General features: G+C 32.1%; 2 protein-coding genes and 1 pseudogene across 2 annotated transcripts; 1 reads left to right on the top strand and 2 right to left on the bottom strand.

The window, feature by feature from the left end:
• Positions 1 to 651: 651 nt before the first annotated feature.
• LOC146951169 (uncharacterized) lies at positions 652 to 1,346 on the bottom strand (annotated as a pseudogene).
• Positions 1,347 to 2,557: 1,211 nt separating this feature from the next.
• Positions 2,558 to 6,380, top strand: LOC146951170 (nucleosome assembly protein 1;4-like). The gene is made up of 11 exons (XM_085747139.1): positions 2,558 to 2,666; positions 2,827 to 2,870; positions 3,065 to 3,160; positions 3,650 to 3,742; positions 4,103 to 4,187; positions 4,276 to 4,337; positions 4,421 to 4,605; positions 4,689 to 4,866; positions 4,951 to 4,994; positions 5,614 to 5,818; positions 5,974 to 6,380. Exons 1-11 carry the CDS (start codon positions 2,627 to 2,629, stop codon positions 6,040 to 6,042), a joined length of 1,101 nt encoding a protein of 366 aa, XP_085603265.1. The 5' UTR covers positions 2,558 to 2,626; the 3' UTR covers positions 6,043 to 6,380.
• Positions 6,381 to 8,478: 2,098 nt separating this feature from the next.
• On the bottom strand, positions 8,479 to 12,340 carry LOC146951171 (beta-fructofuranosidase, cell wall isozyme). The gene is made up of 6 exons (XM_085747140.1): positions 11,966 to 12,340; positions 10,589 to 11,457; positions 10,078 to 10,236; positions 9,465 to 9,700; positions 9,281 to 9,371; positions 8,479 to 8,842 (listed from the first exon to the last, which is right to left on the bottom strand). Exons 2-6 carry the CDS (start codon positions 11,450 to 11,452, stop codon positions 8,663 to 8,665), a joined length of 1,530 nt encoding a protein of 509 aa, XP_085603266.1. The 5' UTR covers positions 11,453 to 11,457; positions 11,966 to 12,340; the 3' UTR covers positions 8,479 to 8,662.
• Positions 12,341 to 14,320: the final 1,980 nt, after the last annotated feature.

Genomic DNA, 14,320 nt, shown 5'->3' on the forward strand with positions numbered 1-14,320 from the left:
GTATGTAGATTTTAATAGATTTTTTTGTTGAATGGATTTTGTAGGACTTTTTAGTTGAAAATACACATAACAAGTTCATTCATCAATCTTAAAAAAAAAAATTGAGACTTTTTGAGACTTTCATAATATTTTTGGCACACTCATAATATTTTTTTTTTCTCGTACCACACTCTCGAGTCATACCCTCCTATAGTTATTATTCATAAGCCCTCTTTGTTGTTATTCCTTGTTTTTTTTTTTTAGGGAAAAAAATTCTTTGTTGTTATTCCTTGTTTGCAATACATTTTACCTGCTTATATCGCTGCTTCTCATTGTTGTTTTTTTTTTTTAAATTAAATCAAATAAAAGTAACCATCTTAATTATATCGCTGCTTCTCATTGTTGTTTATTTTTAAATTAAATCAAATAAAAGTAACCATCTTAAATTTGAGAAAAAAATTGTATATAAGGATAACAATCTATTCTTATCTCATGGTTTGACTAAGCTTTGAAGGGAAAAAGTCATGTGATCCAAACATAAAATCCTACACGGCTCGATTTAAATGACTTGTTTAAAAGAAAATTTGATCTAATCTAATGTAGTGTGATTTAATTTAGATCGTTTTTTCAAAATTCATACAATTGTAAAAAAAAAAATCATTAACATTAGTATTACAAAGACATAGAATTTTTTTTTGTTGCAATGCTAATCAAAACAAACAAAAAGAGAGAGAACAAACTACACTCTAGATAAAAAAAAGTTCCAGCTGCATCAATTCTTAGAAGACTTCGAAGGTCTTTGGCAGGTGAAGCGTGGATGAAAAAATTAATATCTGACAAAGCTCCAAGCTTGACCAAAAAGTCCACACATTGTTTCCTTTCTCTTAAAGTATGACATATAGTAACATTGATTTGGTCAATGAGCTCCTTTGTATCTTGGATCAACACTGCATAAGTATGAAACTTCATTATAGGACATTTGATAAGATTAATACATTGCAGAGAGTCAGAGTAACAAACAAGATCAGGTATTGCCATTTCTTTCGCCTGCAAAAGTCCATGGTAAATTGCCAAAAGCTCCGCTTAGAGAATATCAGCTGAATTTGGATGAAACCAGAGAATCCTGACAAATAGAACCCATCATAATTGCACAAGAGGCCACCAAAACCAGCCCTAGTAGGTGAGCCAAGACAACTTCCACCAACATTTAGGATTACATTAGAATGACTATTATGATTCCATTTGATAAATTTGTCCTCGTTTGCGCTACTGGTGTTGACGGTGAGGCAGTTGTTAAAAGTTGCTACCATGCTTTGAATATGAAAAACAAGACGATGAAGAGATCAGTTATCTTAGCTTAAACACATCATGTTACAGTGACGCCAAACCCACCAAATGATAGCAGTGAAGGTGAATGAATAAGTACCTAAAAGGCCAGCATTTAGCCAATCATGGGGGACCATGCAATCAAAGAAAGATGAATTATTGAAGTCGAAATGATACCATATTTTTTTTGAAAATTCACAATTTATGACATAACGGAGAAAAGTTCTCTTCGTGATGGCCGCACCTAGTACAAGTATAAGATGTTGAAATGTTCCTATGATTGAGCAAAGAAAGAGTAGGGGTCGAAGAATGACAAGTCAGCCATATGAGAAATTTTATTTTTTTCCGGAACCTTTAATTTTCAAATCCAATACCAAGAGTGGTTATGGTTGGGGGTGGTATGAGGAATTAGCCATCGATATCCATTCTTTGTAGTGTAGCTACCGTTTTTATTACTTGACCGGATAAATATATCTTCTATGGTCAAATATGATTGAAATAGATAAACTAGTTAAATAATATATTTAATTAAACTAACAAGTATTATTGGAAAAATAGAATGTCGACAATTTTGATATGTTCCGAGCATTTTCACAAAAGTTCATCCACAAATTATCAAATAATATTAAGTTTTGTTGATATGTTATGGTTTAAATTTGGATTATTTTGGACTTGAACTACTTATCCTTAGTCATTTTAAAGTTATTTGTAGAAAATGACTGTTTAATATACACTTTAAAATTGTTCATTTGATTGATAAAAGTCGATAAGAGTTGCGATCTAATCAAATTTACACACAGAAACAACAAATCGGAATTATGATATGATCATGAGTGAAGTTGATGTGCCTATTGATCAACTAAATTCTCTTTTGAAATATGTTGAAAAGTGTCCCAAAAAATTGGCGAAAATTACTCCTCCCTTATGAAATTGCTCATTCACTACATCAGCGGCAGCTAACTGCCGCTCGGTATCTTTCAACGGCAGTTTACACTTTTAGGATCGATTTAACTGACTTAAAAAGTAATTAAAATGATCTTAAAAACGTCAACGACAGTTGAAAAATGTCGAGCGGCAATTAACTGTCAGTGATGTAGCGAATGAGTGATACTTGAGAAGAGTAATTTTGAAATGTGGCAACATGAAAAAGGGAAGGCCCAGCCAGGGTTTGTGCTAGGGCTAGGTCCAAGTCCAACTAATCTCACACACCAACACTTTATCAATAGTAGGGACCCCACTCCTGTAAAAGTTCATTCTCTAATATCTTTTTCGTTCTTTCCATTTCCCTCCTCCTTTGCCAGTTTTCTTCATTTCTTTCATCATGTCCGATCAATCCACCGATCTTCCCGCTGCCGCCGCCGGTAACATCAATTTCACTTTCTCCATTTCTCATTCTTGTCATCACTTCAATTTTTTTTAACCCTCGTAACTTTATCAACTACTATTTTACCTCTAATTCAAAATCATTATCCAATTGATTAAAACCTAGGTCTAAATTATACTGTTGCTTTTTTCTTGTAGCTCTCAGTGCTGAAGATCGTGCTGGTCTCGTCAATGCACTCAAAGTAAGTTTCTAACTCATATCATGCTGAATTTATCTAAGTAATCAGAATTTTGGAATCAATTGTTTCTTAATCAACGATGATGATTGCAAAACTATAGTGTTGTTATGATGGATATATTAGTTTTGTGAATTTTTAATGTATTTTTTACTGTTCCCTTTGTGGAATTGTTTGTGAAATGTTTGCTGTTTCTGTAGGATAAGCTTCAGCTCTTGGCTGGGGATCGTGTGGATGTCATGGAAACACTTTCGCCTAATGTCAGGCAACGTGTCGAGGTTCTCAAAGTTTTGCAGGTTTGATCATCCTCCTTCTATCTATTGGTGTCTCATATTAGCCTGTTTTCGTGTGTGTGGCTGCTTGTGATAGTTGTGATTAAATTATTTTGTCACGGATACAAATATTTGGGGATTGCTTGGTTTCATTTAAAAAAGTATAATCTTGACTTTAATCTACTCATGCTAGTAATATACTTGTTTCCTTGTGTTCTATAATGAGTAGCACCTTTGTAGCACCGACACTTCTAATCGAAGGTGTGTCCTATGTCTGACACCGATACATGTGATTACGTTCAATTAATTTATTTTCTCAAATTATTATGGGTGTCGAAGTGTTAGTGTCAGTGTCGTGCTCAGTGTCCTTGTCAATGCTTCATTGAGTAGTACATATGTTTAATTTCTTTTTTGTTGTGGAAAGTATACGTGCTTGTAGCTTTGTACTAGAAGTTTCATTTTTACATTAGCAAGGGAAGAAATGAAAATATGATTTTCTTTTTCAACTTGCAGAGCGAACATGATGAATTGGAGAGTAAGTTTTTAGAGGAGCGAGCTCAGTTGGAAGCTAAATACCAGAAGCTTTATGAACCACTTTACACAAAGGTGTGTTTGGATTGCCTTATTTTAGCTTATCTATTGGCATACGTTTTGCGACACTGTTTGGGAGAACTTATGAAAACAGCTTATGACAATTTCACAGCTTTTTTCAGCTTATTTTCATAAGTTCTCCAATATAACTTATAAAATAGCTTATAGTATATACAAAAACAATTTAACTTTATTTTATCTTTTTCCATGAAAATAGCTTATGTAAACTTATGCATAAGCGCCTATCATGATAAGCGCCTGTGCTATAAGTTGTTTGTCGAAACTGGCCCGTAGTGTCTAATTTTCTGATGGAGTTACTTCCTGTTTCACTACGGTTACAATTTTTTATTATCTGTTGTTTGTTTATGGTTATAGAGGTACGAGATTGTCAATGGTGTTATTGACGTTGAAGGAATTACAAACGAAGCAGGACAGGGAGAAGAAAGCAAAGCTGCTGAAGGTAAGTTATTTTAGTCTTGTTCAACAGTGTAGGCTTTAGCCATATACATTCTCCTTTGATACTATCCTGAATCTTTCGTATAATTCAGAGAAAGGAGTCCCTAGCTTTTGGTTAACTGCAATGAAGACTAATGAAATATTGGGTGAAGAGGTAATGCAATTTATGTATATCTATTGTATTGCTACCATCTGTTAATTATTTCATATAATTATCCATGCCATTTTCTGTGATAGATCACTGAACGTGATGAGGAGGCTCTCAAGTATCTCAAAGATATCAAGTGGAGTAAACTTGACAATCCCAAGGGTTTCAAGCTGGAGTTTTATTTTGATTCTAATCCTTATTTCCAAAATTCCGTGCTAACAAAAACATATCACATGATTGAAGATGATGACCCTATATTAGAGAAATCAATAGGGTAAGCAATATCTTTTAATTTCTTAGGGTTTATATTCATATTTCTGTTTGCTGTATATGTTAAATTTTGCTTGAACATTGTAGAACGGAAATTGAGTGGCACCCAGGAAAGTGCTTGACACAAAAGGTTATGAAGAAGAGGCCAAAGAAAGGATCAAAAAATGCCAAACCAATCATAAAAACAGAAAAATGTGATAGTTTCTTCAACATTTTCAACCCTCCCCAGATTCCCGAGGATGATGACGAAATTGATGACGATGTTGTACGTCTGTAATTTATATCTATCTGATAAAAGTTGTAAAATGATTGTTATATTGACCATTGCCTCTGTTTCTTGCATGGATAGGTTGAAGAGCTTCAAAATTTAATGGAACATGATTATGATATTGGGTAAGTCACTAGTGAATACTTGAGTGATAAATCTTATTCTTTTGATGTGAGTGGTGAAGCCATGATTATGATATTGGTATCCGTTAGTCTTGATGGCATTCGGTTCTAGTGAATTTACTCTGTTTTTATTAGGATTAGGAAGAGGCTTCTGTTATTGTACTCTATTACTTGTTTGATAGATTTGCATTTTTTATTTATTTAGTTTCCACTCAAAAGTATTAGTTGAAAGGTTGTTTGACACATGTTGAGTGCAAAACTGCTTATAGCGCATGGATTTTTAATTCAAGTCATTGATGCTATAATTGCTTTGTGTGCCATGCTTGTGATCAAGTGGAACAGTTTAGAAGAACTAATATTAACTTAAAACGGTTTAGAAGAAGTAATATTAACTTAAGGAAAAAAGTTGGAAAAGGTTTAGAAGAATTAATATTAACTAAAGGGAAAAAAGGAAAAAAAAAAATTGGAAAAGGTTTAGAAGAATTAATATTAACTTAAGGAAAAAAATGGTGGGGGCATTTGCGGAATCTGGTGATGATAGATGTCACCGGAAGGAAGACAATTCATGCTTTTTTTCCTAGTACTATTTTGTTTTTTGAGGTGTATTTGTGTGCGTTTGCAGTTCTACAATCCGAGACAAAATTATTCCTCATGCTGTGTCATGGTTCACGGGAGAGGCTGTAGAGAGTGATTTTGACGATATAGAAGTAGATGAAGATGATGAAGACAGAGATGAAGATGAAGAGGATGATGATGATGACGATGAAGAGGATGAGGATGAAGATGATGAGGAGGAAGACGAAGGGAAGGGGAAGAACAAGAGCAAGGTAGGGATACAGATTCCTTAATTCGGCATAATCTGCCGCATTCTCAGATCCGATTACTGATTGTGGATTCTGTTCTTTCTTTTGTCTTAACTCTCTGCTAAACTATGGGTAACTGGTATTCTTACTATATGATGTTTTGTTTGTCTTAACTGCAGAGTGGTAGCAAGGCCAAACCTGGTAAAGATCAGTCAACTGAGCGCCCTGCTGATTGCAAGCAGCAGTAGTGTTTAGTTGTGTGCAACATTCCTGGATATATGTTTAGTTGTGTGCAACATTCCTGGATATATGTTTTTTGTCAGTGGTATAATTACTGTTAGAGTCTGGGTTATTTTTTATCATAAGCTGCAGTTTTACATTAATATGGTGAGGTCTTCTCTTCCTGTCTTTCCTTTAGTTAATATTTTCGTTCTCTGCTTGGGATTCTTGGGTTTCTTTCTGTTGCCCATTGATATTGATTTTATTTCTCATTTTTTTTTGGGTTTTAAAAGGAAGTGACGAGGATCTGTGTCATCGTTTAGATCTATCGCTTATTATATTAATCTGTTGTACAGATCTGCTTCCATTGCTATGTTTATTCTATCAGTCTTTGTACTAGTGTATCAAATTCTGCGATCGGCTGATGAATCATGCAATTGGTTGAAATTTATTTTTGTTTCCCCAAAGATAAACAATTTGGGATAGCAGCTGTAATCAGCAATCACCCGAGACATGATATTACTGTGATATGAGCTAATAGTTGATGAAATATCTGCAGCATTTTGCTGTTCATTTTTTCATAAGACTTGCAGACAAATGTAGCTGACCATAAATCAGAACTGGGGGGATGTGGACATTAATCCTCCGAATAGTGTTTGCAATGAATAGGGCTTAGGTAGTTTGTATAGTGCCCGTCTTTGTACATACGCAAGACTACAACGTATGTTATACATATCTGCTTAGTATCTAGCTTTCTGCGCCAATATCTGTTAATTAACTATTTTTTTAGAGGATCTGTTACTCTAACTTCAGTTAACTATAAAATGGATATGGATATACAAGTGAATAACATTGTGCAAGTAGAGATACCACATGATAAGACATTACAAATAATGCAGACAAAGTTCTTCATCGGTTCCTTATACTTAATCCTTAATATATAGGTAACAATAGAGCGCTCCAAACATTGTATAGACATTACAATAAACTTTTCAAAGTCCATAAGATTAAGTTCATAAACCAAGTCTCGAATCATTGCTCTGCAAAATTGGTTTAGCTTTAGCTTTTTTGTTTTATTTGTTAGAAATATGTTTTGGTTTAAATCTTGGAGGGTTAAAAGTGGTTCTAAGGTTGTAGAATTGATTTTATCATGTTTTGAATTTTATCATGTTTTGTTAATTTAAAGGAAAAGTGTTTTTTCTTGTATAAATGATTCTACGTGAAGTTAGAATTTAGAGTTCTTTATTTCTACAATTGATTTCAATCTTAATTTATTGTTAAGTTCACTTTTACATATATGCATCCAAATATATTATTTTTCATTCAATTCACTTTTAATTTAAAATCAATTTTACATAATCAATTTGCATAAAATCAATTTTTATCACCAAAATTAATTCGCAAAACAATTTTTATCACCGCGTAATCAAACATATATCATTTTACTTTTTTGACAATATATAATTTTACTTTTCGTCATGCATGTCATTGTCTCCCAGTTCTGCTCAAAGGAAAGGGGTAGCACTTGGGTGACATTGTCCAATCACAATGTCACAATCCTTGTGAGAGAGAGAGAGAAACCACTTATGACATTGTGGTTGGCCAATGTCATCAATGTCACCAATTCTATGTCATCCAAGTGTTACCCGAAAGAAAGCCTTGGAAGTACTCTCAAATATGAAACCTCCAAGTTGAGTGTGTTGGTCAGTTCAAGCTAAAAGTACTTGAGAAGTATGAATTTGTATTGATTGATTTTAAATCGCTGCTAAGGAGAGGACATGGAAGACAAGAAAGAATATATTTTCGGAAACAATGAAAATACGTTTTTTTCGTCATTTTTTTTAAAGTGTTTTAAAATTTTAAAAATTTCTGAAAATGCTAGTTTGTCATCGAAGATTGTAAAGGAAATTTGTGAAGAATAGATTGGGTCTATATTTTTTTATGTTTATTAGTTGAAAGTTGATGAAAATGAAAACACGTATGAGGTCACCATGGGTGGGAAACGAAAATATGAACTCTTAATGGTATATGAAATGAGAAAGAAATATGAGTTGTGACAATTTTAATGCCAAATGGGAGTTAACAAGGTTTTAATGTCCATGTTACAAATAGATCCTTAAATATTGATCGAGTATAATGGGTAACTGCGCGGATACGGGTATCATATTTATCCAAATTAAGGTTTTCATCAGCATTTTTCATTGTTTATTTGTTCTCACAAACACATGTATACCTCGCATAAAAAAATAATAAGTAAATAGAATGTATAGTCCTGATCCTTTTTCTTTTACATTTTTCGCTCTCATATCCTTTCACATTTTTTTCATTATGATCTCTTTCTTTTCATACAACCTATCACATTTCTTACCTAGTCTCTTTCACTCTCTGTCGGTCCTTTTCTAAACATCACACATGAGAGGATATTAAAATTTGATAGTGAGACAATAAATAAATGATAAAATAAGTTGACAAGCTTCCTGACCATGCTTATTATTGTTCACAAAAGGGATCTTTTTTCTTACATTTCTTATCAAATCAAATGTTGTAAATAAAACGAAACTTTGTATACGTTAATGAAACTTGAGGTGCCAATAAAAGAACATTATCTATACCACTCTCCTGTTTAATTAGTATCACTACTTCTTAGGTTTAGTTGATTTTTGCTTTCTTCATGCTCCAAGCATTCAATCTTGTGATCTTGACTGCAGAATTTCCATTATTGAAAGCATATAACAAAGCCTTATCATGGATTGCTAATGTAGGATAAACTCTAGCTGTGATGCAAGCTCTTCCTTCTCCACCAAAACTCTCCACCACTGAATGGTCAATCTGTCAATACAAAAAACTCAAAGTAATTAGCTAACCAAAAGACAAAAATGACCAAATATAGGAAACTCTGCATTTGCATTTGGCTAACAAATGAAAATCGAACGACTCATATTTTGATTTCATCAAATCAAATTTAAAACATGTGTCATCGGGTCTTCATTTTAAGTTTACAATTTTTGTTGAAATCTATTTCCATATCTTGACCATCTACATCCATATAAAGTTAGCAAATTTTGGTGGGTCATAGCAATTGATCCAAAGAAATCAATAAACTATTTATTTTTTAACTAAGTTTTTTTTTTTTATGATTTTATCAATACTTCGTGGTTTTATAATCAGGAGTTTGATCAAAATTTAAGTAAAATCTAGTTAGTAATTTTTTTACCAATTATTGTGTTTATGATTCCATAAATTAGTAAAATTAAAACTTCAACTTACCAAAGTTCTTAGTGACAGCTTCTCATGAAGTGGGTCAACATCCACAAAAGTCCCATATGTGGTCATATCATTCTCTTTATTCAAAGATGACCTATCAAAGTATTAAAAGATATACACGTTAGATTAATATATCTTAAGTTTGTTTTGAAATTATTGGTATATAATTTAAGGAAAGAGATTAAACCTGCTTTGATCGCTGCACATGAGAACCAGATTCTTATGTTGATATCTGAATATTCTAAAAAACACTGCTGTGTACTCTTGCAAGCCTTTAGAAGCAAACACGTGCAGACCAAATGGTCCAACACCACCTTTTACTGATGCACCCTTTTGACTACACAAAATTTGGGGATCTATCCATTTGTCCAATAATTCGGCCTTTCCAAAATCATTCACTTCAAATGAAATTTCAACATCAGCCTGTGGAAAAAAAAAATGTATAATTGATTAGAGAAATGATATTTGAACAACCACTTTTAAACAACTTTTGTGACAACTTTCTCTCTCATACTCTCATTGTACTTTTATTCTCTCTCATTCATTTTCTCTCTCTCTCTATTGTTATTATCCAATCAGAAGAGAGGAAAAAAGGTTGTCAATATGGTTGTTTGATTTCGATTGTCAAAATATCACTCCTCAATTGATTAATATATATGATTAAATCATGCATGTAACCTTTAGTCTATTATAAAACATCGACATGCGTTCAGACATACGAGATACGATACTGATTTAACACGTCAATATTGGTAATAAGTTGATATAATGAAACCATATTGAAATGTAAAAACTATTACCTGTACTGAATTAACACCAGTAATTGGAATCAATTCACCTCCCTTGATCACCTTGGTGGGCCAATTGACTGGGTTCATACGTAGATTTTCTACTTCTTTCACTGGCCATTGCACCAACTGTTTCCCTGATTTATGAAGCCAGATAGCCCTTGGAATAGTCTGCAAATTCATTTCAGAAAGTTCAACACACTATTTTGAATAAACCATGCACTAGTATATAACAATTCAATTTTTTTTTTTTAGGGAACAATTCAAATTAACTTAGTTAGTCTAACTTGAGTTATTAAAGTCTTTACATATTTAAATATGAATTTAATTAGTTTGACACGCATCTAGGGCATGATGTCTTTAATTTAAGATGATTCACCTAAAAAATTAAAAATCATATCGTTAATCAATTATAATCGTCAAATCATCAAAATTAATCTAGTTAAATATTTAATTAAGTCGTATATTGCAATTTAAAAAGACAAACAAATAAAAAAAAAATAGAAGTAGCCCCAAAACTTACATGGATTCCAGACCATCCTTTCTTGACATCATCAACAACACTTGAAGATTCATTAGCCCAACCCAACAAGATCCTTCTATTCTTCCCATCATCAAAAAATGTTTTAGATGCATAATATTTCCCATAATCATATCTCAACACATTTTGATTATCCTCAAATCCATTATCCGGAACAAAGACATCCTTAACAGTATCATAAGTCCCAATCAAATAGTGATCATGTTTTGTGTCATCCAAACTAACCTTAAGCACATGTCTAACATCATCACCATTCATAGATGTATCAAGACCAATGGTTAATGGGTTCTTATTTAATACTGGAAAAAAATCAGGACACTCCCACATTCCTGTTCCTTCAGCTGAATGTAAAGGATGTTTGGCTTCAACCCAATCAACAAAATTTTTACTTTTGTACATAATTGCAATTCCCTTTCTATGTACTTTGCTTCCAATTAATACTCTCCAATACCCATCTTTTCCTAGCCAAGAAGTAGTTGGGTCCCTAAATGAACTTGCATTTATTTTGTTGGCAACAGTAGGTTCCATCAATGGATTTTTTGGTGATTTTTTCCATTCTCTAAGTAATGGGTCAGACATATTTTTGGGTATGGCTATGTTTTGAACTTGATGATTATTTGGATCAATTCCTGTGTACAAAATTGCTGGTTTGCCACCTGGAAGTATTGTGGCTGAGCCTGACCAACAACCTTTTATATCCGACGGTTGAGATGGGTGGATTGCATGATCCAATGGTGTCCAATTCACAAGATCCTTTGATACTGAATGGGCCCACACAATATTTCCCCAAACAGCACCTTTTGGATTGTATTGGTAGAACAGATGATAAAGTCCTCCATATCTCATTGGTCCTACAAAAACAAAAATTCACTTTAATATAAAAGGACATTCCTAACTTTTTTTCATCCAAAAAGTGTAGAAAAGGACCAAAAAAAACAAAACATCTACTTGTATATTTCAATGATTCGATAACTAATATTTTTAGAGATTTCATTATAATTTTTTAGTTTAGAGAACTAATTAAAATTTGTTAAATAGTCCAGGGACTATTGATTAATTTAAATCTATTTTATCTATAAATATGCATGCTTTTAATTTGTAAATTAACAAAAAAAATAGAAAATTAACTTCTTAATCAAACACTCATTTTCTCTCATGATTTTTGTCCCTACTATACAAAATCAGGATGTTAGATTTGACCATTCCAACATTTTAACTATATAATATATAGGTAAATTCCTCTATATATAGCATTTATATTTGACAAATGGGTAATGGAAGTGGTATAAAAAATTGGGAACGAAACTATGACTATATATATAATTCATCAAGAGAGTCCAGAAGAGGGATTGAACTAACCATTGGGGTCTGCATGTCCATTTTGATCAGCATAACATGTCAAAGGACAAAAAAAAAAAAAAGCAAAGTAGAAATTAGTTGGAGATAAATGATTAAAATATTTAGCACAAGGGTAAGAAAGAAAGTATATAAATAAAGATTAGTTTATGTGAAATGTAAATATACCGTTGATCCAATTCTTGAGAGGTTGGAAGTGATAGGCAGTTCTATAAGGTTGATCATGATTTGAGGAATCAGAAGATGAACTCTCAAGAGTTCGGTAAACATGGTGGGTAGCTTCAATGGGAATAACATAATTGCCATAAATGAGAGAGAAGAGAGTTAGCAATAAAATTGGAGAGATAGCCATTGTGGTTTAATTGAATGAAGTTGGGTGGTGTAAGCATTGTGCTATTCTATCTATTTATAGATTCAAAATATATCTACTATTTGGTTCAAAATGTCATCAATCTTGACTTTTCTATTTTAATAACAAGAAAATTATAAACGCAAGGCAACTAAAATATTGTAAATAATTGGATTTACAATTTCTTATGTACCATGCATTTTATTATTTGAAATTATATGTATAACATGAGTTCCCATTTATATTTATTTTATGTATAAAAAAGATACTGCTGGCTGCATGTGGATTTCGCAAATGGAAAAAGACACAACACAAGTCCAAGAAGTGATTAATTTTTCAATTGATTAACAATTTTTTAGAAAGAAAAAACCAAAGATCTTGTGACAAAGAAACATCCACGTATCTTCATTCTCAATTCTTAGCTGTCAGATTGATGTCAAAAGGTCAACTATATAGTGATACTATTTAATTGAAACTATTTAATTCGTTGTCTATGGATTTCATAGAGTCAATAAAATACATTGATACTATTATTTTATTTTTCTTTCATGGTGATTTTTCTACGGTTGTGTGCAACTTGCTCACGTTTATATCTCAACATATTTCTAAATTTCAACTTTTTTATATAAAACTTGACCGGCCGGTATGTATTTTTGATCACATAACAAATCATATATCCAAACAAACAAGTGAAATTTTACTTTTGAGAAAGAGAAATCCCATGTGACTGGAGTTAAATACTAAATATTAAAAAAAAGAAAAAAGAGACCAACAAATCAAATATAAAAAAAAACATAAAAATTAAGTCAAAAGTGTTGTGATATATTTGTCGTGGCGACAATGTGAAATATTGGATATGCATATATGCGGCTGCTGACTAGGAAACACGGGAAACAAGTGAAAGGAGTATGAACAACTCAGTATCTATAAACTAAGGTTAATTCTATTGCAATGTCCAACTCAGGATATATGTTTTGTTTTGTTCTTATCCAAATAGACATGCAGATTATGTGTGTCCACATTTTTTCAACTTCTTTTTTGATCCATATAAGATTTTGCTTTTCTATAAGGTCAATCAATGCATATCCATTTACAGGAGATAATGTTTTTGTGACTTTCTCGTGAATGTAGTAGCCAACATTTTGTGTGAGCTGATGATGAACTTCAAAATTACTTTTAATGAAGAGAATTTTAATTGATTTGGTTGAACTAACATTTTAGATTTGTCATTGTTACTTGAATGGGTTGGCTAGGTGTTTATCTCCTTTTCTATCTCTAAGGATGAATTAGATGAATTTACTTCTTTCCACTTCTTTTTTTGACCAAACTTATTTCTTCTTTTACATGATGTATTACGTTAGGAATTTTCCAACCAAAACATAATAAGTATATTTACCCTAGGCATTGAAATATGACGCAAACATGTGGGTACCAATTTAAACACGTTTCAATTTTGACTTGGAGAATTTGTTTTGATTGGTAAGATTTTAGATTCAAATTTGTTTCAAAGTCAGAAATGAGAATGAAGATGTTGATATCCATATCTGTTTTCAGTAAATTATAACTATTTATTTAAATAAATAAAATGACAATTGTTACTTGAGAGCTGAGAGGCATAAATGAAGTATGAGTTTGAATCTCGGTTATGAAGTTTGACCTAACAATTTTAGCATTTTTAATGGTTGAACTATGATTTATGGACAATTATAACTAAATTTATTAGAAACATATCTTACGGTGTGACTTGCTATATAAGACCAACTAAAAATTAATAGGTGTAAGTTAATAAATTTTATAGTGCTAACTTACATCTAGTCATATTTTAATTGAAATTAGCAAGTTTTATTTCTTTCCACGGATAAATTATCAAGCTATAACTAAAATTTTGTGCAATATATTATTGAACGGCAAACTTCACCATGTCAAAAAAAAAAAAATAAAGTAATAACAAACTTGACCTACCATGGACGGAAATGGATACCAATTATTCAACAAAGATAGAGATGATT

Source organism: Medicago sativa, chromosome 2, assembly GCF_051527215.1.
Source record: "Medicago sativa cultivar Bolivia chromosome 2, Bolivia_mono, whole genome shotgun sequence".
Lineage (NCBI taxonomy): Eukaryota > Viridiplantae > Streptophyta > Magnoliopsida > Fabales > Fabaceae > Medicago > Medicago sativa.

Bases quoted from the DNA above. Each gene is read 5' to 3' on its own strand.
- LOC146951170 (XM_085747139.1), top strand. From the start codon at position 2,627: ATGTCCGATCAATCCACCGATCTTCCCGCTGCCGCCGCCG. The intron at 4,606-4,688 runs GTAAGCAATATC...TGAACATTGTAG, and splicing joins ATATTAGAGAAATCAATAGG to AACGGAAATTGAGTGGCACC. The intron at 4,867-4,950 runs GTACGTCTGTAA...TTGCATGGATAG, and splicing joins ACGAAATTGATGACGATGTT to GTTGAAGAGCTTCAAAATTT.
- LOC146951171 (XM_085747140.1), bottom strand. From the start codon at position 11,452: ATGAGATATGGAGGACTTTATCATCTGTTCTACCAATACAATCCAAAA. The intron at 10,237-10,588 runs GTAAGTTTTGGG...ATGAATTTGCAG, and splicing joins AAGGATGGTCTGGAATCCAT to ACTATTCCAAGGGCTATCTG. The intron at 8,843-9,280 runs GTAAGTTGAAGT...TTGTATTGACAG, and splicing joins AGCTGTCACTAAGAACTTTG to ATTGACCATTCAGTGGTGGA.